The following is a 27,157-nucleotide window of genomic DNA, read 5'->3' as shown; positions in this document are numbered from 1 at the left end:
CGGATCTCAGCTCACTGCATGCTCCACTTCACGGGTTTATGCCATTCTCCTGCCTCAGCCTGCCGAGTAGCTGGGACTACAAGCGCCCACCACCTCGCCTGGCTAGTTTTTTGTATTTTTTAGTAGAGACGGGATTTCTCCGTGTTAGCCAGGATGGTCTCGATCTCCTGACTTTGTGATCCGCCCGTCTGGGCCTCCCAAAGTGCTGGGATTACAGGCTTCAGCCACCGCACCTGGCCGGTAACAGTAATTTTTTACCATTCATTCCATCAGTTTGCATAGAGAGAGGCCAAAAGTCCAGTAAGAAATGTGTACCCTTTTTGCCAGCATGAGTTCTGGCTTCTGAGTTCCCTTTTCCTGAGTTGCACGTGGCTGGCTCCGCCATAGCCCTGGGGGGCCAAGCCACAACACGAAGGAAAATTATCTTTTTCTATTCTGGCCATAGCAAAATATGTATGACAGCATAGACATTAGCCACTCTGCTTAGCAACCAATATCAAACTGGCAACTCTTAAACTTGGCCCCAGTTGGGCCCTGTTGTCAATTCAACCTCTGATCTGGTTTCAACTTGAGGCCTCTGGGCAAGATGGTTACTCTGAGTAATAGAAAAGATAAGAAAGGGAAAAGAGAGAAAAAGCATTGCCTGTGGCAGAGTGGGAAGGCAAAGAGCTCAGGAGGCCAGAGAAAGACCTACGGATTGCAGCAATAATAAAAAGTTCAGGTGGCTGCTTCTTGGTAGGAAAGAAGATTTTTTCCAGCAGTCTTATTGGCACCTAAGTTTTCTCTTTTGGACAAGAAAAAGATCCGCATGTCCCATGGTCCTGCAGATGCCTAATTCTGTCACCTATAGCCATCAGCAAAGAGTGCAAGACAGATTAATCCAAAGAGAATAGCAATGAATATCCCATAGTGTCAAACCACTTCTTAGCTGAGACGGATTTTAGGGGGTCTCTAACTTTTTAAATCTTAGGAAGGAATATAACTTTTCTTTTCTTTTCTTTTTTTTTTTTTTTTTTGAGACAGAGTCTCGCTCTGTCGCCCAGGCTGGAGTGCAGTGGCCGGATCTCAGCTCACTGCAAGCTCCATCTCCCGGGTTTACGCCATTCTTCTGCCTCAGCCTCCCGAGTAGCTGGGACTATAGGCGCCTGCCACCTCGCCCGGCTAGTTTTTTTGTATTTTTTAGTAGAGACGGGGTTTCATTGTGTTAGCCAGGATGGTCTCGATCTCCTGACCTCGTGATCCGCCCGTCTCGGCCTCCCAGAGTGCTGGGATTACAGGCTTGAGCCACCGCGCCCGGCCGGAATATAACTTTTCTAAGTTGGGCTTCGTATCCAAATTCAGTCAAGCATCCTTGTCTTTTAAGAGGAGGCTTTAACCCACTCTGTCTTAGGAGAGACTCTAATTCTCCTAAATAGTGCCTCTAACCCAATCCCTTCCTTTACCCAGGTATATGCACCCCACTCACCCAAAGTCAGCCAGTTGGTGCACACAGATGATTTTCCTTTGGATCAGAGGTCTCTTCAGTATACTCCCTTTGTGGTTGCCAGAAAGACGTTACTGGAAAGAAGTTCTGATCCAGACCCCAAGAGAGGGTTCTTGGATCTCGCTCTAGAAAGACTTCAAGGCGAGTCCATAAAGTGAAAGCAAGTTTATTAAGAAAGTAAAAGAATAAAAGAGTGACTACTCCATAGGCAGAGCAGCCCTGAGGGCTGATGGTTGCACATTTTTATGATTATTTCTTGATTATATGCTAAACAAGGGGTGGAATATATATACCTCTTTTTTTCTTTTTCTTTTTGAGATGGTGTCACCCTGTTTCGTCAGGCTGGAGTGCAGTGGCGTGATCTCAGCTCACAGCAACCTCCGCCTCGTGGGTTCAAGCAATTCTCCTGCTTCAGCCACCCGAGTAGCTGGGACTACATGCACACGCACTACGCAAAGCTAATTTTTGTGTTTTTAGTAGAGACGGGGATTTCACCATGTTGGCCAGGATGGTCTCAATCTGTTGACCTCGTGATCCACCCACCTCAACCTCCCAAAGTGCTGGGATTAAAGGCCTGAGCCACTGCATCTGGCCTATGCCTCTCCTTTTTAAACTGTTGTAAGGTAACTTCCAGATGTTGCCATGGCGTTTATAAACTATCATAGCACTGGTGGAAGTGTAGCAGAGAGGATGACCACAGGTCAGTGTCATCGCCATGTTAATTTTGGTGGATTTTATCCAGCTTCTATACTGCAACCTGTGTTATCAGCCAGGTCTTTATGACCTGTATCTTGTGCTGACCTCCTATCTCATCCTGTGAGTTAGAATGCCTAACCATCTGGGAATACAGCCCAGTGGGTCTCAGCCTTATTTTCACTCAGCCCCTATTCAAAATGGAGTTGCTCTGGTTCAATACACCTCTGACAGACTGTGTGTCTGGCTATGTGATAAATAGGAAAAGAGAGCACCATCTAAGTCATAATGGGAAGAGTGTTTTTTTCCATAAAATATTTCTGGAGAATACAAAGGATGAAGGATTTTATTAATCACAGCTGTTTACCTAGATTATGTATGTGCTTCATTGTTCCCCACCTCTTTTCTTTCTCATGTACATTTCTTCCATTTCACTTTTCCTGGGTTGTACTTTTTATAATAAAGTAGTAAACATAGCTACAGTGTTTTGCAGAGTTCCGTAAGTAGCTTGATCTAATTATTGAACTTGAGGAAGGTTGTGGGAGTCCCCAGTTTTTAAACAGTAGCTCAGAAGCATAGATGGGCCTATGGGGTTTGTGACTGGCATCTACAATGAGGGCAATGTTGTGAGACTAAGCCCTGAATCAGGGTCTGCTGACTCTGGGTGGTGTCACAATTCAAATGTTAGACATTGAGTTGCTATTGAAGAATTGCTTGGTGTTCACCTAACTCTACAGATTTGGTGCCAGAAGAAAGATATCACAGAGGCCTGTCCTGGAATAAAACTCTTGGTGTCTGGAAATGGGAGGCTCTGCTCTCCTGTACACAGGCTTTCACACTACCTATTGTCCTGGGATCCCAGGCCTCCTCCCAGGATGAGAGAGGATGAAAACTTCGAGGAAAGGAGCTCTGATGACAGATCCCCTTTTCCCACAGCTGCCACCACAGGATTCCCATCCACTTCCAAACATGCCCACTAGACATTGACATGTGCACACCACTCCCAGGACTAGGCACCACCCTCAGGAATTTCTCCACAGCATTGTTGATCTTAGTGTTTCTTGACAAAAACCCACAAAAGTGTTAAGTCTCCTGGCATATTCCAACCCCTAGATAGTGAATCTGCAGCAGCAACCTGTTTTCCCCACCAACCTAGGGTTCTGAGCCACCTGTTCATAATCTCATCTACTTGGATGGGCACAGAAATAAATCAGAGTCCAGCCCCACCTGGGCCACTATCTGTGGAACAAACAGCTCCTTCCACCTACATTGCACTTTTCCCCACACATGGATTTTTTTTCTTCTTTCGACTTTTCCTTTTGGTTCAGGGATCCATGTGCAGCTTTGTTATATAGGTAAAATTGTGTCATGGGGGTTTTGTGTAGATTATTTTGTCACTGAGGTACTAAGCATAACACCAAACAGTTATGTTTTCTGTTTCTTTTTGTACTTTCATTGTCTATTCTCAACTAGGCCTCAGTGTCTGTTCTCATCTTTGTGTCCATGTGTTCTTATTATTTAACTCTTATCAATGAGAACATACATTTGGTTTTCTGTTTCTGTTTTAGCTTCCTAATGATAATGGTCTCCAGCGTCGTCTATGTTGCTGCAAATAACTTAATCTTATTTTTGTTTTATATATTTATTTTTTGAGACAGAGTTTTCACTCTTGTTGCCCAGGCTGAAGTGCTATGGCACCACCTCAGCTCACCACAACCTCCGCCTCCTGGGTTCAAGTGATTCTCCTGCCTCAGCCTTCCGAGTAGCTGGGATTACAGGCATGTGCCACCATGCACGGTTAATTTTATATTTTTAGTAGAGATGGGATTTCTCCGTGTTTGGTCAGACTGGCCTTGAACTTCTGACCTCAGGTGATCCGCCCACCTCAGCCTCCCAAAATGCTGGGATTATAGGCTGAGCCACCATGCCCAGCTGGTTGTTTTTTTTTTTTTTCCTTTTTTTAATGGCCACATAATCTTCTATCATGTTTATGTACCATACTTTGTTTTTATTAAATCTTCTATTTTATTTAATTAATTAATTTATTTGGAGACAGTGTTTCACTCTATCACAAAAGCTGAAGTGCAGTGGTACAATCTTGGCTCACTTCAGCCTCAACCTTCCAGGCTCAAGGCACCCTTTTACTTCAGCCCCCTAAGTAACTGGGACTACAAGCATGCACCACCATGCCCGGTTAACTTCTTTTTCTGTCTTTTGCAGAGCTGGGGTTTTGTTATGTTGCCCAGGTTGGTCTTGAACTCTTGAGCTAAGGTAATCCAGCTGCCTTGGCCTCCCAAAGTGCTGGGATTACAAGTGTGAACCGCCTCACCTGACCATACCATGTTGTTTTAATCTAGTCTACATTAATAGGCAATTAGATTTGTTCCATGTGTTTGTTTTTTGTTTGTTTGAGACAGAGTCTCCCTCTGTTCCCAAGACTAGAGTGCAGTGGCACCATCTCAGCTCACTGCAACCTCTGCCTCCTGGGTTCAAGCGATTCTCCTGCTTCAGTTTCCTATGTAGCTGGGACTACAGGCACATGTAACCACACCTGGCTAAATTTTGTATTTTTAGTGGAGACAGAGTTGGGTATATACCCAATTTGGAGGTTGCTGGGTCAAACAGTGATTTCAGTTCTGTGAGGAATCTTCACACTGCTTTTCACAGTGGTTGAATTAATTTACCCTCCCACCAGCAGTGTATAAACATTCCATTTTCTCTGCAATCTTGCCAGCATCTGTTACTGACTTTGGATTTTGAGAGAGAGTCTCACTCTGTCATCCAGGCTGGAGTACAGTGGTGTGATCTCAGCTCATTGCAACCTCCACCTCCTGGGTTCAGTAGATTCTCATGCCTTAGTTTCTAGAGTAGCTGGAACTACAGATGTATGCCACCAAGCCTCACTAATTTTTGTATTTTTAGTAAAGATGGGATTTCTCCATATTGGCCAGGCTGCTCTCAAACTCATGACCTCAAGTGATCTGCCTGCCTTGGCCTCCCAAAGTGCTGGGATTACTGCACCGAGCCTGTTACTGACTTTCTAAGAACAGCCATTCTGATTGGTGTGAGATGGTATCTCATGTAGTTTTTGTTTGTTTGTTTTTGACATTTCTCTAGTGATGAGTGGTGAGCATTTTTTGCACATGCTTCTTAGCCACATGTTTGTCTTCTTTTGAAAAGCATCTGTTCATGTTTTTTGCCTAGTTTTTAATGAAGTTTTTTTTTTTCTTTGTAAACCTTAACTTCTTTATGAATTCTGGATATTAAACCTTTATCAGGAACATAGTTTGCAAATATTTTTGTTTATTTGGTATGTTGTCTGTTTACTCCGTTGGTAGTTTCCTTAGCTGTGAAGAAGCTCTTTAATTAGGTCCCTGTTGGGAAAAAGCTGAGTGTTGGGAGGGAAACTGAGGCAGGGCTTGCATAATGTCCTCTGGAATGTGTCTAGACCTGCTGGCTCCTTGCTTCTAGCCTTCCTAGGTTCCTACTCCCATTATCTCAAGTAGCAGAACGTGTTCCTTATAAATGCTAAACTGTCACAGCTGTAGATCATGTGCCTGCCCTTTTGACCTCCATGTTCTCACCACCTGTTTTTTTGTTGGATTACCAATAAATAGCTTGGGCTCCCAGAGCTCAGGGCCTTTGCAGCCTCCACGATGGTGATGGCCCTCTGGTGTCCCACCTTTATCTCTCAAACTGCCTTTTTCTCAATCCTTTGACTTCACCAGACTTTGTCACCCCCATGACCTAGTGTTGGGTCTGATCACCCCAACAGGTCCCATTTGTCAATTTTTGCTTTTGTTGAGGTTGCTTTTGGTATCTTCGTCATGGTACATGTAGATATGTGTGGTAAGAGAGTGACCTCTGTCTCGAAAAAAAAAAAAAAAGTTGCTGAAATCTCTTTACTTATGCCCTTTCCACAGGTTTTGTGTATTCTGGGTGGAAGCATTCATGTTGTTTTAATGAAGGGCCTCATGTGACTCTGGTGAGACCAGAATCAAGTATGAAGGCTTCAAGATACATTCCTGAGAGTTAAGTGCCACATTTGCACTAAAGGGTGGTTTTGGGATCTGTTCTGTTTGGGTTTGGTAGGGACAGGGCAGGGCAGTGGCCCATGTTTTCATTACTGTAGTAAAAATTGTTGGTGTCTGTGGCAGTGGAGGGCACCTGTGGACGGGAAAAGAGGAACGTATATTTTATTTCCGTGGAGCAGCTCATTGTTCCTGAATCTCTTCTGTTATAAACGAGAGAAATGGGTAGACTTTTTGGTCTTGGTCCTTCTGTGAGTGTGAGGCTAGTAGGTAAGCAGGTGGTGCTGATGTCTTTAAGGGAATGTTCTCAAGATGCAGGTGTTACTTGTCCGATAGTTTTATCTGAAAAGGATTTTCAGAGGAGGAGGAGAAAGGAAAAATGGCTTCTTTTCAGCTAAACATGTCTCAGATCAAGAGTTGTGTCCACTCTGCCTGCTGGAGTGCCATGTGTTTAGTACTTGCAAATCTTTACTTCTCTACTTGTGTATTTCCTCCCCAATGATTTTGTTTCACGTACTTTTAAAAATTCTTGTGATAGTCAAGGGTCTCTAAAAAATATTTCTATCCTATGTACCAGAGCCTTCTCTACATCATGGCTTCTTATATGCAATGCAGAATTCCTACCATGAATTTATGATCTGCCATATTAAAAGTGTTCCTTTTGTGGCTGTTGAACGTGGGAAGATGTGGATACTCAAGATTCCTATTGAGGGAAACCTAGGGTCCTTAGGAAGGATGGAGAACATGTAATGTTGAGGTGTCACCTGTGTTCTCCATTAGCTCTATGCAGAACAGGATTAAGAAAATGCTTATTTAAACAGGATGGCTTTTATTACCCAGAAAGTTCTGGAGAAAATTATTCAGAGATACCTGCTTTCTAGGATGCTAAAGAAGGACTGCTTAAAATCATTATTAAAAATTATAGAACATAGGAGATATCTTGACCACATAAAACTGATTTTTCTTTATGGTTAAATTCAGTCTATAATTGACTTTTTGAGGGGCAATATCTCAGCAGTGATGTTGTGTTCTGTGTGCGTCAGCACATCGTAAAATTTATTCTAGTGTTATTGATGTTAATAATTTGCTTGGTTAAAGAGCTCTCTGACTTTTTTTCACTGTAGAGTTAATTGTTGTTCTCTTTATTATTAAGTATCTTTATGTGGCTAATGTGCATAAACCATCACATTTAATCTGGCACCTGCCCTTTTTTCTTAGGTTTTTTTGTTTGTTTTTTGCAAGTATCTGTCTTTGGAAAATTAAAGCTCTTTGTTTATAGGCCAGAAAAATTGGGAAAAACACAGTCTCTTTCACTTATGGAATGTTTGACAAAATAGTCTTCTTGGGTCAAAAACATTGGCATTACTAGTGACCTTTTTAGAATTTTAAAAACTCAGACTTTATTCCAGATCTTCTGGAAGAAAAAAAAAAAAAGCTTCATGACAGGATCTCCAGTTTATCTTACACATTTAAATTTGAGAGGTACCATCTAACTCAACATGTCTTTTTTTGTCTGAAAACATACACAACTCATTATGATGTAAATATAGCACTCAAACATGTATACATTTGTGTCCTTAATTATATTCTTTATGATCCAGAAAAGTATTACATACACTGGTGTTGTGAATATTTCTGTGTTAAAAATTATTGGATAATTTCAGTTATTCTTATAACTCAGAACCAATTCCCTTTACTCTCTCATTTCACCTTAAGTCAAATAATACATTTTGCCCATGGCCACCTGGTAAATATATGTGTGTCTCTGTGCTTGTGTTTTTCAGGAGACATTGACATTTAGGGATGTGGCCATAGAATTCTCTCTGGAGGAGTGGGAATGCCTGAACCCTGCTCAGCAGAATTTATATAGGAATGTGATGTTAGAGAACTACAAAAACCTGGTCTTCTTGGGTGAGAATAACTTTAATGCATGATTCTTAATATACGCTAAAGGTTTTATGTCTCTTTTTTTGTAGAATTTTTTTTTTGGTAATTTATGCTTTGTATAAATGAGTTTCTGATCCCAGTTTTCAAGAAAATCTTGATGATTTGTCTGTGGAAAAGAATTTCTGCCGGGCGCGGTGGCTCAAGCCTGTAATCCCAGCACTTTGGGAGGCTGAGACGGGCGGATCACAAGGATCACAAGGTCAGGAGATCCTAACACGGTGAAACCCCGTCTCTACTAAAAAATACAAAAAACTAGCCAGCCGAGGTGGCGGGCGCCTGTGGTCCCAGCTACTCCGGAGGCTGAGGCAGGAGAATGGCGTAAACCCGGGAGGCGGAGCTTGCAGTGAGCTGAGATCAGGCCACTGCACTCCAGCCTGGGCGACAGAGCCAGACTCAGTCTCAACAAAAAAAAAAAAAAAAAAAAAGAATTTCTTCAACATGTTTCATCTTGACCTGAACTTTCCACATTCCTGAGCTGATCTGCATCCTTCACTCTAGATTAGTGGTAATTCCAGAAATTTGGTGGCATAAAATATCATTGCCCGTATCTTAAAATCTATTTTCCACCATCAGTTTTTGATTCATGAGTACCAGGTAGTAAAATTAAGGACCTACAAATTTAAAATATTTTCTAAATAGTTAGAGATGTGTCTCATTAATTAGTAGTTTGGAATTAATTTTCTAGAATATTCTATTACATCCTTTTTACTGAGCACAGTACTAGGTTGGTAACTGGAGAATATAAGCAAGATTTATGCTATTTATTTTTAATAAAGCAGGTATTGATATCTCTAAACAAGGCCCACTCACCAGTCTGGAGCAAGAAAAAGAGCCCTGGAATATGAAGAGACATGAGATGGTGGATGAATCCCCAGGTAGGTAAGAGTGAACACAAGAGATGACACAGGTGAGAGGTACAAAGGTTAAAAAAAAAAAAAAAAAAAGGGTAACCCAGTCCTTACAATGTGATTTGGGAATCTGTGTTGCAAAGCATATAGTTTCTGGGAACACTGAATATTTTCTTAAAATTTTCTCTCACTAAAGGGCATCTTCTGTTTTATGCTTTTAAATTCTCTTTCTCCTTTTCCTTGGGTGAACACACAAATATCAAATATTTGCTCATGTTTCGCTCTTGTTGCCCAGGTGGATTGCAGTGGCGTGGTCTTGACTCACTGCAACCTCTGCCTCTTGGGTTCGACAATTTTCTTGCCTCAGTCTCCTGGTAGCTGAGATTACAGGTGCCTGCCACCACACCCAGCTAATTGTTTTGTATTTTTAGTAGAGATGGGGTTTTACCATGTTGGCCAGGCTGGTCTTGAACACCTGTCCTCAAGTGATCCACCCAAGTGGATCCACCTTGGGCTCCCCAAGTGCTGGGATTACAAATGTGAGCCACTGCACCCGGCTGAAAAACTCTGTTAAATTATTTTTTAGTTCTCTTTTTGCATCCTGTCTGAAATATGTGAGAGTAGTGGTTTCTGTTCCATTAGGGGTTTCTTGTTAATTTTTCTACATATTCCATCCTGTTTTTATTACTATAGTCTTAAAATATAGTTTGACATTATAAATTGTGATGTCCCGTCCCTCTGCTTTGTTATTTTTTTCTCAAGACTCCTTTGGCTATTTGAAGTTTATTGTAGTTTCTTGTAAATTTTAGAACTGTATTTCCTATTGTGAAAAAAATGCCACTGGAATTTTGATAGGAAGTTTATTGAATGTATAGATTACTTTAGATAATATGGCACTTTAACAATATTTATTCTTTCAATCCATAGACATGAATTTTTTTTGTTGTTCTTGTTGAGTCAGAGTCTCACTCAGTCACCCAGGCTGGAGTGCACTGGTATAATCTCGGCTCACTGCAACCTCCACTTACCGAGTTCAAGTGATTCTGCTGCCTCAGCCTCCCTAATAGCTGGGATTATAGGCATGCGCCACCATGCTGTGCTAATTTTTGTATTTTTAGTAGAGACAGGGTTTCACCATGTTGTCCAGGCTGGTCTCAATCTCCTGACCTTGTGATCCACCTGCCCTGGCCTCCCAAAGTGCTGGGATTACAGGTGTGAGCCACCACGCCCGGCCAACATAAAATATATTTAAATTTATTTTTGTCTTCTCTAATTTCTTTCATTGATATCTTATATATTTCATTGTAAAGATTTTTTACCTTGGCCAGGTTGCAGTGAGCTGAGATTGCACCACTGCACTCCAGCCTGGGCGACAGAGCGAGACTCCATCTCAACAACAACAACAACAAAAACCCACAAAGACGGGGAGAAACCAGGGCAGAAAAGCTGAAAATTCTAAAAATCAGAGTGCCTCTTCTTCTCCAGGGGAACGCAGCTCTTTGCCAGCAATGGAACAAAGTTGCCTGGAGAATGACTTTGACGAGTTGAGAGAAGACGACTTCAGACAATCGGCAATAACAAACTTCTCTGAACTAAAGGAGGATGTTCGAACCCATCGCAAAGAAGCTAAAACCCTTGAAAAAAGATTAGACGAATGGCTAACTGATGGAGCTGAAAACCATGGCACGAGAACTACATGATGCATGCATAAGCTTCAGTAGTTGATTTGATCAAGCGGAAGAAAGGGTATCGGTGATTGAAGATCAAATGAATGAAATGAAGTGAGAAGAGAAGTTTAGAGAAAAAAGGGTAAAAAGAAATGAACAAAGCCTCCAAGAAATATGGGACTATGTGAAAAGACCAAATCTGCATCTGACTGGTGTACCTGCAAGTGATGGGGTGAATGGAACTAAGTTGGAAAACACTCTTTGGGATATTATCCAGGAGAACTTCCCCAACCTAGCAAGGCAGGCCAACATTCAAATTCAGGAAATACAAAGATAATCCTCAAGAAGAGCAACTCCAAGACACATAATTGTCTGATTCACCCAAGTGGAAATGAAGGAAAAAATGTTAAGGGCAGCCAGAGAGAAAGGTCGGGTTACCCACAAAGGGAAGCCCATCAGACTAACAGATCTCTTGGCAGAAAGAGATCTAGAAGAGAGTGGGGACCAATATTCAACATTCTTAAAAGAACTTTCAACCCAGAATTTCATATCCAGCCAAACTAAGCTTCATAAGTGAAGGAGAAATAAAATCCTTTATAGACAAGCAAATGCTGAGAGATTTTTGTCGCCACCAGGCCTGCCTTACGAGAGCTCCTGAAGGAAGCACTAAACTTGGAAAGGAACAACTGGTATCGGCCACTGCAAAAACTTGCCAAATTGTAAAGACCATCAATGCTAGGAAGAAACTGCATCAACTAACAAGCAAAATAACCAGCTAACATCATAATGACAGGATCAAATTCACATAACAATATTTGCCTTAAATATAAATGGGCTAAATGCTCCAATTAAAAGACACAGACTAGCAAATTGGATAAAGAGTCAAGATCCATTAGTGTGCTGTATTCAGGAGACCCATCTCACATGCAGAGACACACATAGGCACAAAATAAAGGGATGGAGGAAGATCTACCAAGCAAATGAAAAACAAAAAAAAGCAGGGGTTGCAATCCTAGTCTTTGATAAAACAGACTTGAAACCAACAAAGATCAAGAGACAAAGAAGGCCATTACATAATGGTAAAGGGACCAATTCAATAAAAAGAGCTAACTATCTTAAATAGATATGCACCCAATACAGGAGGACCCAGATTCATAAAGCAAGCCCTTAGAAACCTACAAAGAGACTTAGATTCCCACACAATAATAATGGAGACTTTAACACCCCGCTGTCAACATTAGATCAATGAGACAGCAAGTTAACAAGGATATCCAGAAATTGCACTCAGCTCTGCACCAAGCGGACCTAATAGACATCTACAGACCTCTCCACCCCAAATTAACAGAATATACATTCTTCTCAGGACCACACCACACTTGTTCCAAAATTGACCACATAGTTGGAAGAACTCAGCAAATGTAAAAGAACAGAAATTATAACACACTGTCTCTCAGACCACAATGCAATCAAACTAGAACTGAGGAATAAGAAACTCACTCAAAACCGCTCAACTACGTGGAAACTGAACAACGTGCTCCTGAACGACTACTGGGTACATAACGAAATGAAAGCAGAAATAAAGATGTTCTTTGAAATCAATGAGAACAAGGCCGGGCGCGGTGGCTCACGCCTGTAATCCCAGCACTTTGGGAGGCCGAGGCGGGCGGATCACGAGGTCAGGAGATCGAGACCATCCTGGCTAACATGGTGAAACCAGTCTCTACTAAAATGCAAAAATTGGCAGACGAGAGGCATGTAGTCCCAGCTACTCCGGAGGCTGAGGCAGGAGAATGGCGTGAACCGGGGCCCGGGCTTGCAGTGAGCGAGATCGCGCCCTGCACATCAACCTGGGCGACAAAGCGAGACTCTGTCTCAAAAAAAAAAAAAAAAAAAAAAAAAAGAAATCAATGAGAACAAAGACACAACATACCAGAATCTCTGGGACACATGTAAAACAGTGTGTAGAGGAAAATTTATAGCACTAAATGCCCACAAGAGAAAGCAGGAAAGATCTAAAATTGACACCCTAACATCACAGTTAAAAGAACTAGAGAAGCAAGAGCAAACACATTCAAAAGCTAGCAGAAGGCAAGAAATAACTAAGATCAGAGCAGAACTGAAGGAGATAGAGACACAAAACACCCTTCAAAAAATCAGTGAATCCAGGAGCTGGTTTTTTGAAACGATAACAAAATCGATAGACTGCTACCAAGACTAATGTAGAAAAGAGAGAATAAACAAATAGATACATAAAAAATGATAAAGGGGGTATCACCACCGATCCCACAGAAATACAAACTACCATCAGAGAATACTGTAAGCACCTCTACGCAAATAAACTAGAAAACCTAGAAGAAATGGATAAATTCCTGGACACATATACCCTCCCAAGACTAAACCAGGAAGAAGTTGAATCCCTGAATAGACCAATAACAGGTTCTGAAATTGAGGCAATAATTAATAGCCTACCAACCAAAAAAAGTCCAGGACCAGATGGATTCAGACCTGAATTCTATCAGAGGTACGAAGAGGAGCTGGTACCATTCCTTCTGAAACTATTCCAATCAAAGAAAAAGAGGGAATCCTCCCTAATTCATTTTACGAGGCCAACATCATCCTGATACCAAAGCCTGGCAGAGACACAACAAAAACTGAGAATTTTAGACCAATATCCCTGATGAACATCGATGCAAAAATCCTCAACAAAATACTGGCAAACTGAATCCAGCAGCACATCCAAAAGCTCATCCACCACGATCAAGTGGGCTTCATCCCTGGGATACAAGGCTGGTTCAACATAAGCAAATCAATAAACATAATCCATCATATAAACAGAACCAAAGCCAAAAACCACGTGATTATCTCAATAGATGCAGAAAAGGCCTTTGACAGAATTCAACAGCGCTTCATGCTAAAAACTCTGAATAAACTAGATATTGATGCGATGTATCTCAAAATAATAAGAGCTATTTATGACAAACCCACAGCCAATATCATACTGAATGGGCAAAAACTAGAAGCATTCCCTTTGAAAACTGGCACAAGACAGGGATGCCCTCTCTCACCACTCCTATTCAACATAGCGTTGGAAGTTCTAGCCAGGGCAGTCAGGCAAGAGAAAGAACTAAAGGGTATTCAATTAGGAAAAGAGGCAGTCAAATTGTCCCTGTTTGCAGATGACATGATTGTATATTTAGAAAACCCCATTGTCTCAGCCCAAAATCTCCTTAAGCTGATAAGCAACTTCAGCAAAGTCTCAGGATACAAAATCAATGTGCAAAAATCACAAGCATTCCTATACACCAGTAACAGAGAGCCAAATCATGAGTGAACTCCCATTCACAATTGTTTCAAAGAGAATAAAATACCTAGGAATCCAACTTACAAGGGATGTGAAGGACCTCTTCAAAGAGAACTACAAACCACTGCTCAATGAAATAAAAGAGGGCACAAACAAATGGAAGAAAATTCCATGCTCATGGATAGGAAGAACCAATATTGTGAAAATGGCCATACTGCCCAAAGTAATTTATAGATTCAATACCATCCCCATCAAGCTACCAATGACTTTCTTCACAGAATTGGAAAACACTACTTTAAAGTTCATATGGAACCAAAAAAAGAGCCCACATTGCCAAGACAATCCTAAGCCAGAAGAACAAAGCTGGAGGTATCACGCTACCTGATTTCAAACTATACTACAAGGCTACAGTAACCAAAACAGCATGATCCTGCTACCAAAATAGAGATATAGAACAATGGAACAGAATAGAGCCCCTGGAAATAATACCACACATCTACAACCATCTGATCTTTGACAAACCTGACAAAACCAAGAAATGGGGAAAGGATTCCCTATTTAATAAATGGTGCTGGGGAAAACTGGCTAGCCATATGTAGAAAGGTGAAAATGGATCCCTTCCTTACATCTTATACAAAAATTAATTCAAGATGGATTAAAGACTTAAATGTTAGACCTAAAACCACAAAAACCCTCGAAAACCTAGGCATTACCATTCAGGCCATAGACATGGGCAAGGACTTCATGACAAACACCAAAAGCAATGGCAACAAAAGCCAAAACAGATAAATGGGATCTAAATAAACTAAAGAGCTTCTGCACAGCAGAAAAAACTACCATCAGAGTGAACAGGCCACCTACAGAATGGGAGAAAATTTTTGCAGTCTCCCCATGTGACAAAGGGCTGATATCCAGAATCTACAAAGAACTTAAAAAGATTTACAAGAAAAAAATCAACCTCATCAAAAAGTGGGCAAAGGATATGAACAGACACTTCTCAAAAGAAGACGTTTATGCAGCCAATGGACACGTGAAAAGATGCTCATCATCAATGGCCATCAGAGAAATGCAAATCAAAACCACAATGAGATACCATGTCACATCGTTTAGAATGTTGATCATTAAAAAGTCAGGAAACAACAGGTGCTGGAGAGGATGTGGAGAAATAGGAACGCTTCCACACTGTTGGTGGGACTGTAAACTAGTTCAATCATTGTGGAAGACAGTGGGGCGATTCCTCGAGGATCTAGAACTAGAAATACCATTTGACCCAGCCATCCCATTACTGGTCATATACCCAAAGGATTATAAATCATGCTGCTATAAAGACACATGCACACGTATGTTTCTTGCGGCACTATTCACAATAGCAAAGACTTGGAACCAACCCAAAATGTCCATCAATGATAGGCTGGGTTAAGAAAATGTGGCACATATGGCACATATACAGCATGGAATACTATGCAGCCATAAAAAAGGATGAGTTCATGTCCTTTGTAGGAACATGGATGAAGCTGCAAACCATCATTCTGAGCAAACTATCACAAGGACAGAAAACCAAACACCGCATGTTCTCACCTATAGGTGGGATTGAACAATAAGAACACTTGGTCACAGGGTGGGGAATATCACACACCAGGGCCTGTCATGGGGTGGGGGAGGGAGGAGGGATAGCATTAGGAGATATACCTAATGTAAATGACAAGTTAACGGGTGCAGCACACCAACATGGCACATGTATACATATGTAACAAACCTGCATGTTGTGCACTTGTACCCTAGAACTTAAAGTATAATAAAAGGCTGGGTGTGGTGGCTCATGCCTGTAATCCCAGCACTTTGGGAGGGCAAGGTGGGCAGATCACGAGGTCAGGAGATCGAGACCACGGTGAAACCTTTCTGTCTCTAGTAAAAATACAAAAAATTAGCTGGGTGCCATGGCGGGCGCCTGTAGTCCCAGCTACTCGGGAGCCTGAGGCCGGATAATGGTGTGAACCCAGGAGGCGGAGCTTGCAGTGAGCTGAGATCGCACCACTGCACTCCAGCCTGGGTGACAGAGCGAGACTCCGTCTCAAAAAAAAAAAAAAGGTATGATTAAAAAAAAAAGATTTTTTACCTTCTTGGTTAAATTGGTTTTGAGAAATTTATTATTTTAATACTATTATAAATAAGATTGTTTTCTTTCTCTATTGTATCAGATAGTTTAAGTGTATGGCACCATAACTTTTATGTTAATTTTATATTTTGCTAATTTACTGACTGTATTTATTAGTTTAGACAATTTTTTGTTGTTGTTCAAGACAGAATCTCACTGTGTCACCCAGGCTGGAGTGTAATGACGCAATCTCAGCTCACTGCAACCTCCACCTCCTGGGTTCAAATGATTCTCCTCCCTCAGCCTCCCAAGTAGCTGGGACTACAGGTGCCTGCTACCATGCCTGGCTATTTTTTTTTTTTTTTTGGTACTTTTACTAGAGACAGGGTTTCACTACGTTGGCCAGGCTGTTCTTGAACTGCTGACCTCATGATTTGCCTGCCTCAGCCCCCAAAAGTGCTGGGATTACAGGTGTGAGCCACTATGCCTGGCTTTTTACACTAATTTTAATGTACTGTTTATGTTATTTTTATATAATAAGATTACACGATCCACAAAATGCAACTTTTTACTTATTCTCTTCAGTTCCAATGGCTTTTTCAAAATGTTTTTGACTAATTTTTGTGCCACACACTTTCAGTGTTACATTAAAGTAGAAACATTGACAATGGGCACAATGTAGTTTTATATTGGTATCTGTGAATTTGCAGGAGCAAACAACTCCTTAGGTTTTGTAAACAGGTTTCAGGAGGTAAAGATCTTTTTCTGTTGTGTCCCTAGGGTGATGTTATGCCCTCTCGGTGTGTAGTGAAGAGGGGTTGTAGCTCGGTCATAAGACTGCTTGGTCTGCGCTAGCATCCACCTTTAGACGGTTTGTTACAAAGGGCTTGGGTAGTTGTAATTTCCGTTTTATTTCTGGACAGACTGAATATTCTTTAAGACTTTGATCTGTAGGGCAGACACTAGGGCAGTTTCTGTGGTCAGCTCCATACATAATAGCCCTTATATCAGGATGTGAATGGGTTTGCCTTTCACTGAGTACCAGAGAGGATTTCCCCAGGTCACTGTGTGGATTTCTATGTAGGCAAAACTGGTCGTGCACTGTGGCTAAGAGCTGGAACTGAGTCACTGAACTGCTTCAGGGACCACAGTAAAAACCAAGGTCTGTAGACCTGTCTGCATGGCTGCAAATGGGTGTCTTCCTCCAGGTCTCTGGAAGGGCAGGACCTCTCTTAGACTGTAACTGGGAGGAGTTTGGGATGGTTACAGAATAACTTCAGAATTCTCTGTTGGACTAAGTTGGGTGGGCCATTTCTTGGTGTGTAGCCAATACCAGGAGTCCCGTAGTTTCCCACGTGAATAAGTGCCTGTCCTCTGAAAAAAAAAACCACTTCTCAATCTTGGGCTTTAGCAGACTGTCACATCTCTCTCCCTGGGTCTCAAAGCTCTTCTAAAGGCATTTGCTTTGGAGATGGGATCTTGTTAATCATCCAGGCTGGTCTTGAAATCCTGGCCTGCAGCAATTCTCCAACCTCAATGTACCATGTAGCAGTCATTACAGATGTGAGCCTTGATGCCTGACTGTCTCATAAAGCTTTTGTCAGGGATGACTGAAAATTTTTTTTGCTGTGGTGAGGATAATCAAATACAGCACCTTTTATTTTTTCATGTCACTGATGTTACTCTTTCCATACATTTTTACTTTCTATTTTCCATTTCAAACTTGTCTGTAATTTTAGATTTCACCATGTTGGCCAGGCTGGTCTTGAACTCCTGACCTCAGGTGATCTACCTGACTCGGCCTCCCAAAGTGCTGGGATTCCAGTCAGGAGGTAAGTGCCTGGCCTCATTTTTATTTTTATATGTTTCTCTGCAAATCATTAATTTTGCTTTCCTTTTCAAATTTAGGACAATATGCTAGAATGTACATGTTATGCCTGAAGTAAATTAGTAATTGGTAGGCACTCCATATTACTAGAATGGTTACTTAAGTTTGCTGCAGGTAAAAAGGATTTACAGGATTTTCAACCACTTTCTTCAGCATATGTCTAAATGATAACATAATTTCCTTCTAAATATTTGTTTTACATATCAGAGGCTCTAACTCTAGTTTGAAAAATATAAGTTTTAATTTAGCAGTGTAATGCTATTCTTTGCTTCTGAAATTGGATTATAGCAGTTTCATTTTGTGTAAGAATAGCATATATTTAAAACATAAAAATTATCACTTTTTTACATGCTTATTTATTAAAAGTTTCTCATTAGTATATTCTATTTATAATTATACTGCATATTCTGTGAAATTTTACTGCCACATAGTGCATGCCAATTATTCGAAATACATGCCTTCCATGAGTACACAGTCAAATATTGTAGTTATCCAGACAATTCTTTTTTAATAGTATATTAATATTGCATACCAGATTTTATGAGTAAACATGTCTGTTACTGTTGTGCAGTTTTCGTATTAGTGTTTTTTCAGTGTAGGTTTCTTAATATTAGCTTATTTTGTTTTTTAGTTTTTCTTATATAATTTTAGCCAATCTGCAATTCTGTTTGTATACTTTAAGTCAATGTGATGTTTAAGAGATAAATCAGCCATATGTCTGTCACAATCAGATTATATATGTGTGTGTTTATCTATAAATATGACCCCAATATTGGTTATGGCTTATCTTGTATATATTTTCTTAGCTGATTTTCAGTGGCTATTTTGTCTAAGTGGGTAGACATGGAAATATTTTCATTATGTCTTATTTTCTCCCTGTGTCTAATGATGAATATATATTTCCTTTGTGTGAGAGAAACACTTTTGTGATTTGAAGGTAATTTTTGAGAAGATTTATAATTCAGTATTTTTTCCGTTTTTCCTTTAGAAAAATTAATTGTTGTAAAAACACATAACAGGCCTGGCGTGGTGGCTCACGCCTGTAATCCCAGCACTTTGGGAGACCGAGGCGGGCAGATCACTTGAGATCAGGAGTTCCAGACCAGCCTGGCCAACATGGTGAAACTCTCTCTACTAAAAATACAAAAATTATCTGGACATGGTGGCCTACATCTGTAATTTGAGCTACACAGGAGACTGAGGCAGGAGAGTCACTTAAACCCAGGAAGCAGAGGTTGCAATGAGCCAAGATCACGCCACTGCACTCCAGCCTGGGTGACAGAGCGAGATTTCGTCTCAAAAAAAGAGAAGAAAAAACAGTAAAAACACATAACATAAAATTTAGCATCTTAAATCTATTTTAGTGCGCATTTCAGGGCCAGACATGGTGGTGGCTCACATCTGTAATCCCTGGATTTTGGGAGGCTAAGACAGGAGTATTATTTGAGCCGAAACGTTTGAGACCAACCTAGGCAGCATCCAGAGATTCCCTCTCTACAAAAATTGTAAAAAATATCCAGGCATGGTGGTGTGTACCTGTGGTCCCAGCTGTTTGGGAGATTGAGGGGAGGATTACTTGACTCTAGGAGTTTGAGGCTGAAGTGAGGCATAATTGTGCCACTGCACTTCAGCTTGAGTGACAGAGTGAGACCCTGTGTCAAAAAGAAGCTGTGTTAAATATATTCACATTGTTATGCAAAAGTAGAAATTTTACATCTTGTAAACTAAAACTCAGTATCCATTTAAGTAACAAGAACCCATTTTACCCTCTCCTCAGCCCTTGACAAACACCCTTCCACTTTCTGTTTAAAGTGTGACTACTTAAGATATCTCATATACATAGTGGAATCATATAGTTTTCATCATTTTGTTTTGGGCTTATTTCACGTGACATAATATTTTCAAAGTTTATCTTAAAATGTGACAAGATTTCTTTGATAATATTTGATTTAATTATAATATTTGATAATCTTTGATTTCTGTGATAATATTCCACTGAATGTATATGTTACATTTTTGATGTGTTTATAAATTAAGAGACACCTGGGTTGCTTCTGCCTTTTGGCTTTTGTGAATACGGGTACAATAAACATGGATGTTCAAATATGTCCCAGGTCCTGTGTTGGATATTTTGGAAATATATTCATAAGTGGGATTGCTCTATTTGATGATAATTCCATTTTTAATTATTTAAGAAGCATTTATAACATTTTAAAATAATGGCTGCATCCTTGTTTTCTACTAACAATCAACACAGGTTTTATTTTCATTGCATCATCAACAGATTTGGTGTTTTTAAAAAATGTAGAGTGGCCATTGTAATGAGTGTGAGGCAATTTTGTTTTTTCATTTTATTGATTGATTGATTGATTGGTTGATTGAATGTGATAGAGTCTCACTGTTGTCACCCAGGCTGGAGTACAGTGGCACAGTGGCTCACTGCAACCTCCGCCTCCTGGATTCCAGCAATTCTCCTGCCTCAGCCTCCTGAGTAGCTGAGATTACAGGTGTCCACCATCATGCCTGGCTAATTTTTGTATTTTTAGTAGAAACGGCGTTTTCACCATGTTGGCCAGGCTGGTCTTGAACTCCTGACCTCAGGTGATCCACCTGACTTGGTCTCCCAAAGTACTGGGATTATAGTCGTGAGGCAAGCACTTGGCCTCATTTTTATTTGTATGTGTTTCTCTGCAAATCATTAATTTTGCTTTTCTTTTCAAATGTTTTTTTTCCCATTTGGGTATATTTTTTGATGAAAATTATTTTTTCATTTCTTCTTTTTTTCTTTTTTTTGAGACGAAGTCTTACTCTGTCGCCCAGACTGGAGTGCAGTGGCGTAATCTCGGCGCACTGCAAACTCTGCCTCCTGGGTTTAAGCGATTCTCCTGCCTCAGCCTACCTCAGCTTGCCTTAGCCTCCCGTGTAGCTGGATTATAGGTGCCTACCACCTCGCCTGGCTGATTTTTGTATTTTTAGTAGAGAGAGGGTTTCACCATCTTGGTCAGGCCGGTGTCGAACTCCTGACCTCGTGATCCACCCACCTCGGCCTTTCAAAGTGCTGGCATTACCTGAGTGAGCTACCATGCCCGGCCTTACTTTCATTCTGATGAGTTATTCCGGCTTTGTTGATTTCAGTTTTAAAGTTGTTAGGCGGTGGCCGGTGGCTCAAGCCTGTAATCCCAGCAGCACTTTGGGAGAGTGAAGACAGTCCGAGGTCAGAAACCGACTTCCATCCCTGTGCTGCGGTCGAAACCCGTCTCAAAATAAACTAGCGAGGTGGCAGCTTCTAGCGAATCAGCTACTCGGGGAAAACTGGAAACAGATGGTAACCGGGAGGCCGGAGCTTGTGGTGAGACCTCTATTACTACACTCCCGCCACAAGCGACAAGTAGACTCGTCTCAAAAAATTGTTCATGGCAGTGCCGTGGCTCAAGCCTGCCAATCCCAGCACTTTGGGGGAGGCCGAGGCAGTGGGATCCACGCAGGAGTCAGGAGGGTCCGAGACCATCTGTAGCTAACAGTGAAACCCCGTCTCTACTAAAAAAAAATAAAAAAGAAACTTAGCCCGGGCGTGGCGTGAGCCTGTAGTCCCAGCTGCGGGGAGGAGGCTGGCAGGAGAATGGCGTGATGAACCGAAGGCCGGAGCTTGCAGTGAGCTGAGATCCGGCCACTGCACTCAGCCACCTGGGTGACAGAAGCGGAGACTCCGTAAAGAGTTGATTCATATATTCTGAATAATAACTATCATTTGTAATTTCCATATATTTTCACCCATTTCCTAGAAGACATTTTCAGTCTATTGAATTTTTTTTTTTTTTTTTTTTTGAGGCAGGGGGTCTCAAGCTCTGTCCTGGGGCTGGAGTGCAGTGGCGGGATCTCAGCTCACCTGGCCGCCTCCGGGTTCAGCCATTCTCCTGCCTCAGCCTCCCGAGTAGCTGGGACTGCCTGAGGCGCCCATGCGCCATGGCCCAGTTTTTGTATTTTAGTAGAGCCAGAGGGGTTTCTGCGGGTTGTACCAGGATGGTCTCGATCTCCTGACCTCGTGGTCGCCCATCTCGGCCTCCCAAAGTGCTGGGATTACAGGCTTGAGCCACACCCATGAATTTTTAATGTGCAGAAATTCTAGGAAGTATATTAGTTAAATGTTTCTGTTCTTTCTCAGCATCATTTGCATATGCATTTAATGTAAGTATCTTAGGAAATGATGCCAAGACCCGCACGTCAAGTTTTTTTTTCTAAGAGATTGGCTAGTTTTTTGTTTTTTCTTTTTATGTCTAAGCATTTTATTTGAAATACTTTTTGACCAGGCACAGTGACTCACGCCTATAATCCCAGTACTTTGGGAGACTGAGGCAGGTGAATCACTTGAGGTCAGGAGTTGGAGACCAGCCTGGCCAATATGGGGAAACCCTATCTCTACTAAAAATACAAATATTAGCCCGGCGTTCTAGTGCACACCTGTAGTCCCAGCTACTCAGGAGGCTGAGGCATGAGAATTGTTTGAACCTGGAAGGTTTGGAAGTTGCAATGAGCCGAGATCATGCCACTGCACTCCAGCCTTGGTGACAGAATGAGACTCCTACTCAAAAAAAAAAAAAAAATAGGCTGGGCGCCGTGGCACACGCCTGTAATCCCAGCTTGTTGGGAGGCCAAGGTGGGCGGGTCACATGAGGGTCAGGAGGTCAAGACCAGCGTGGCCAATATACAGTGAAACCCCCTCTCTACTAAAAAATACAAAACTTAGCCGGACGTGGTGGCACGTGCCTGTAGTTCCACCTACTTGGGAAGCTGAGACAGGAGAATCACTTGAATCTGGGAGGTGGAGATTTCAGTGAACCGAGATCGCGCCACTACACTCCAGCCTGGGCAATAGAGCGAGACTCCATTGCTCAAAAAATCAATCAATCAAATCAAATAGGGCCGGGCACGGTGGCTCACATTTGTAATCCCAGCACTTTGGGAGGCCGAGGCGGGTAGATCACGAGGTCAGGAGTTCGAGACCAGTCTGACCAACTTGGTAAGACCCCGTGTCTATTGAAAATGCAAAAATTAGCTGGGCATGGCGGCAGGCGCCTGTAATCCCAGCTACTCAGGAGGCTGAGTCAGGAGAATCTCTTGAACCTGGGAGGTGGAGGTTGCAGTGAGCCGAGATCACTCCACTGCACTTCAACCTGGGTGACAGAGCAAGACTCTGTCTCAAAAAAAAAAACCAGCAAATAAAATATTTTTTATATATGGTTCAAGGAAATGATTCAACTTTATTTTATCAGTGTTACCCAGTTTATGGCATTATTTTTTGAAAAGATTATCTCTTCTCTGTTGTGTGCTCATGGTAACTTTGTGGAAGATCATGTAATCACATACAGAAGGCTTCATTTCTGGGCTCTCCACTATTTTTTTCATCTGTTTATCTGCCTTTGTGTCAGTACCATACTGTTTTTGTTATTTTAGTTTTTGTGTTTTTTTTGAGACAGAGTCTAGCTCTGTCACCAGGCTGGAGTGCAGTGGTGTGAGCTCAGCTAACTGCACCTCTGCCTCCTGGGTTCAAGTGCTTATCCTGCCTCAGGCTCCTAAGTGGCTGGGATTACAGGCATGCACTGCCATGCCCAGCTAATTTTTGTATTCTTAGTAGAGATGGGATTTCACCACGTTGGCCAGGATGGTTTTGATCTCCTGACCTCGTGATCCACCCACCTCAGCCTCCCAAAGTGCTGGGCTTACAGGCATGAGCCACCGCACCTGGCCTATTTTAGCTTTTAATATGTTTTAAAATTTGGAAGTATAATGCCGCTTTGTTCTTTTTCCTGGGTGTTTGGCTGGTTATAGTTCATAATCAAATTTTTAAATTTTAGACAAGATTTCTTTTTTTTTTTTTGAGACGGAGTTTCGCTCTTGTTGCCCAGGCTGGAGTGTAATGGCGCTGTCTCGGCTCACTACAACCTCTGCCTCCCGGGTTCAAGCAATTCTCCTGCCTCAGCCTCCCGAGTAGCTGGGATTACAGGCATGTGCCACCACGCCTGGCTAGTTTTGTATGTTTAGTAGAGACTGGGTTTCTCCATGTTGGTCAGGCTGGTCTCGAACTCCCGCCCTCAGGTGATCTGCCCACTTCAGCCTCCCAAAATGCTGGAATTACAGGTGTAAGCCACTGTGCCTGGCCATACACAAGATTCCTGTAATGAAACTGTACTACTGGAATTTTTAAAGAGTTTATATTGAATTTGTTTACCACTGTAGTTTGTATTGGCATCTTAACAAAATTAATTTTATTGACCATTGAACAAAAGTATGTTGAAGAGTGTCTTTTATTTTTATTTTTTATTTTTTTAGAGACAGGATTTTCCTATGTTATTTATGCTAGTTTTGAACCTCTGAGCTCAAGCAATCTTCGTGCCCAGCCTTCCTAAATGCTAGTATTGGAGGCATGAGCCACTGCACTCAACCCATGTGTTTTATTTTTAGATATTCTTGGATTTGCCAGTTTTACTTTTGCTTTAGATTTCTAGTTTTATTCAGGTTTGATCAGAAAACACACAGTGTATGATTTTGGTCTTCTTATTTATTGTTGTTTTGAGACAGGATCATATTTGTCACCCATGCTAGAGTACACTGACATAAATTTGACTCACTGCAACCTCAGCCTCCTTGTCTGAAGTGATCTTTCCACCTCAGCCTCCTGTATAGCTGAGACTACAGACTTGCACTACCATGCTTCACTAATTTTTGATTATTTGTAGTAACGGGTCTCACTAGACAGGGTCTTACTATGTTAGTCAGGCTGGTGTCAATCTTCTGATCCCAAGTGATCCTCCCACCTTCATCTTCCAAATTGTTGGGATTGTAGGTACCAACCACACATCCAGCTGGTATTTAATAAGACTTGTTATGTGTCTTAACAGAATACATCAGGTGCAAATAAGAACATAGTGTTGCTTCTTGCTTTTAACTGAAAAGTTTTATACCTATCTGTTAAGCCTAGTTGGTCTATGGTATGGTTTGGATGTCTATGTCCTGCAAACCTCATTGTGCAATGTAATCCTCAATGTTAGATGTGAAACCTGGTGGGAGGTGTTTGGGTCATGGGGACAAATTCTTCATGAATGCCTTCATACCATCCTGGTCATGAGAAAGCTTTCACTCCATTAATTCAAATGAGAGCTGGTTCATTTAAAGAAACTGACTCCTTCACCTCACGCTTGCCATCTCTTACCATGTGATATGTCCAGTTACTCTTTGTCTTCCACCATGATTGTAAGTTTCCTGGGACCCTCACTGAAAGCAGATGCTGTTATACCCTGCTTGTACGGTCTGCTGAACTATGAGCTAAATAAACCTTCTTTCTTTATAAGTTATACACTCAGGTATTCCTCTTTATGCAAAATAGCTAATAACAGCTAATAGCTATAATGTCTGCTTTCTGATTTCTTATTGATCTTTTATCTGAATTTTCAGCTTATTATTGCAAATGACGTCTTGATCTCTACAATTGTGTTGCTATGTATTTCTTGCTTCACCTTTGCCAAAATTTGCTTTATATATTTTGGAACCCTCATGTTATATATACGTACACATATACATATAAATAGATATGATAGTTATAGCTTCCTGGTAAATTGACCCATTTGACCATTATATAATATCGTGTTTGTCCTATGCTAGTACTTTACTTAAAACATATTATATCCAATATAATAATTACCACCTCACCCAATTGTGGTTACTACTTGCATGGAATACAGACTTTTTCCATTGGGATACTTTCAACCTATTTGACTCAATGCTAAATCGAGTCTCTTATAGACAGCAAATTGTATGCTTTTTAACTTAAGCCACTAAGCCATCTTAATTTTTTTTTTATAAATTTATTTAATTTTGAGATAAAGTCTCACTCTGTCAACCAGGCTAGTTTGCAGTGGCATGATCACGACTCACTGCAGCCTCAACCTCCCAAACTCAGATGATCTCATTTCAGCTTCTTGAGTAGCTGGGTTGCAAATATTTGCCATCCCAAGCCCAGATAGTTTTTTGTACCTTTTTCTGTAGAGACACTTTTTTGCCCTGTTGTCTAGGTTGGTCTCAAACTCCTGAGTTAAAGTGATCAGATTCCTCAGCCTCCAAAAGTTCTGAGATTATATTTTTTAAATAAGTAGTTTAATTAATTTATATTTAAAATGACTACTTAAAGATATAAAGTTACTATTACCAGTTTCATTTTTTTTAAAATTTAATTTAATGGGCCGGGCACGGTGGCTCACGCCTGTAATCCCAGCACTTTGGGAGGCCGAGACGGGCAGATCACAAGGTCAGGAGATCGAGACCATCCTGGCTAACACGGTGAAACCCCGTCTCTACTAAAAAATACAAAAATTTAGCCAGGCGTGGTAGCGGGCGCCTGTAGTCCTAGCTACTGGGGAGGCTGAGGCAGGAGAATGGCATGAACTCAGGAGGCGGAGCTTGCAGTGAGCCGAGATCACGCCACTGCACTCCAGCCTGGGTGACAGAACAAGACTCTGTCTCAAAATAAATAAATAAATAAAATAAAATTTAATTTAATGTAATTTTATTTCAGGATACATGTGCTGGATGTGCAGGTTTGTTACATAAGTAAACGTGTGCCGTGTTGGTTTGCTGCACCTATTAGCCCCTCACCTCAGTGATAAGCCCTGCCTACATTAGCTATTTATCCTGATGCTCTCCCATCCCTGCAACAGACCCCAGTGTGTGTTGTTTCCCTCCATGTGTCCATGTATTCTTACTGTTTAGCTTCCACTTAATAAGTGAGAACATGTGGTGTTTGGTTTTCTGTTCATGTGTTAGTTTGCTGAAAATAATGGCTTCCAGCTCCATCTCTGTCTTTGCAAAGTACATGATCTTGTTCCTTTTTATGGCTGCGTAGTAGTCTATGGTGCATACGTACCACATCTTCTTTATCCAGTCTGTTACAGATGGGCATTTGGGTTGATGCCATGTCTTTGCTATTGTGAATTGTGCTGCAATGAAGTTACACATCCATGTATCTTTATAATAGAATGATTTATATTCCTTTGGTATATACTCAGTATAATGGAATTGTTGGGTCCAATAGTATATCTGGTTCTGGGTCTTTGAGGAATTGCCATACTGGCTTTCACAATGGTTGAACTAATATACATTCCCACCAAAAGTGTAAAACCATTTCTTTTTTTCCATGCCTCACCAACATCTGTT

At 41.3% G+C, this 27,157-nt stretch overlaps 1 protein-coding gene across 5 annotated transcripts in view; it reads left to right on the top strand.

Moving 5' to 3' along the window:
• Positions 1 to 27,157, top strand: part of LOC110741837 (zinc finger protein 431-like) — a 51,678-nt gene that overhangs the window by 8,574 nt on the left and 15,947 nt on the right. For 2 of the 5 annotated variants that reach the window (XR_004181550.1, XM_021930293.2), the window contains exons 2-3: positions 7,992 to 8,118; positions 8,931 to 9,029. Coding sequence is in view for 2 of the 5 variants with exons in the window: in XM_021930293.2 (XP_021785985.1) it covers positions 7,992 to 8,118; positions 8,931 to 9,029 (226 nt within the window). In the remaining 3 variants the exon portion in view is untranslated. Of the gene's footprint in view, positions 1 to 7,991; positions 8,119 to 8,930; positions 9,062 to 27,157 lie in introns of those variants that run through there. The other 3 variants (XM_031661992.1, XM_031661993.1, XM_021930294.2) reach the window with 3 other exon arrangements.

The sequence above is a fragment of the Papio anubis genome, unplaced genomic scaffold, assembly GCF_008728515.1.
Source record: "Papio anubis isolate 15944 unplaced genomic scaffold, Panubis1.0 scaffold332, whole genome shotgun sequence".
Taxonomy (NCBI): Eukaryota; Metazoa; Chordata; class Mammalia; order Primates; family Cercopithecidae; genus Papio; species Papio anubis.
Note: the sequence above shows the minus strand (reverse complement) of the source record. Positions and strands in the feature narration are given on the sequence as shown.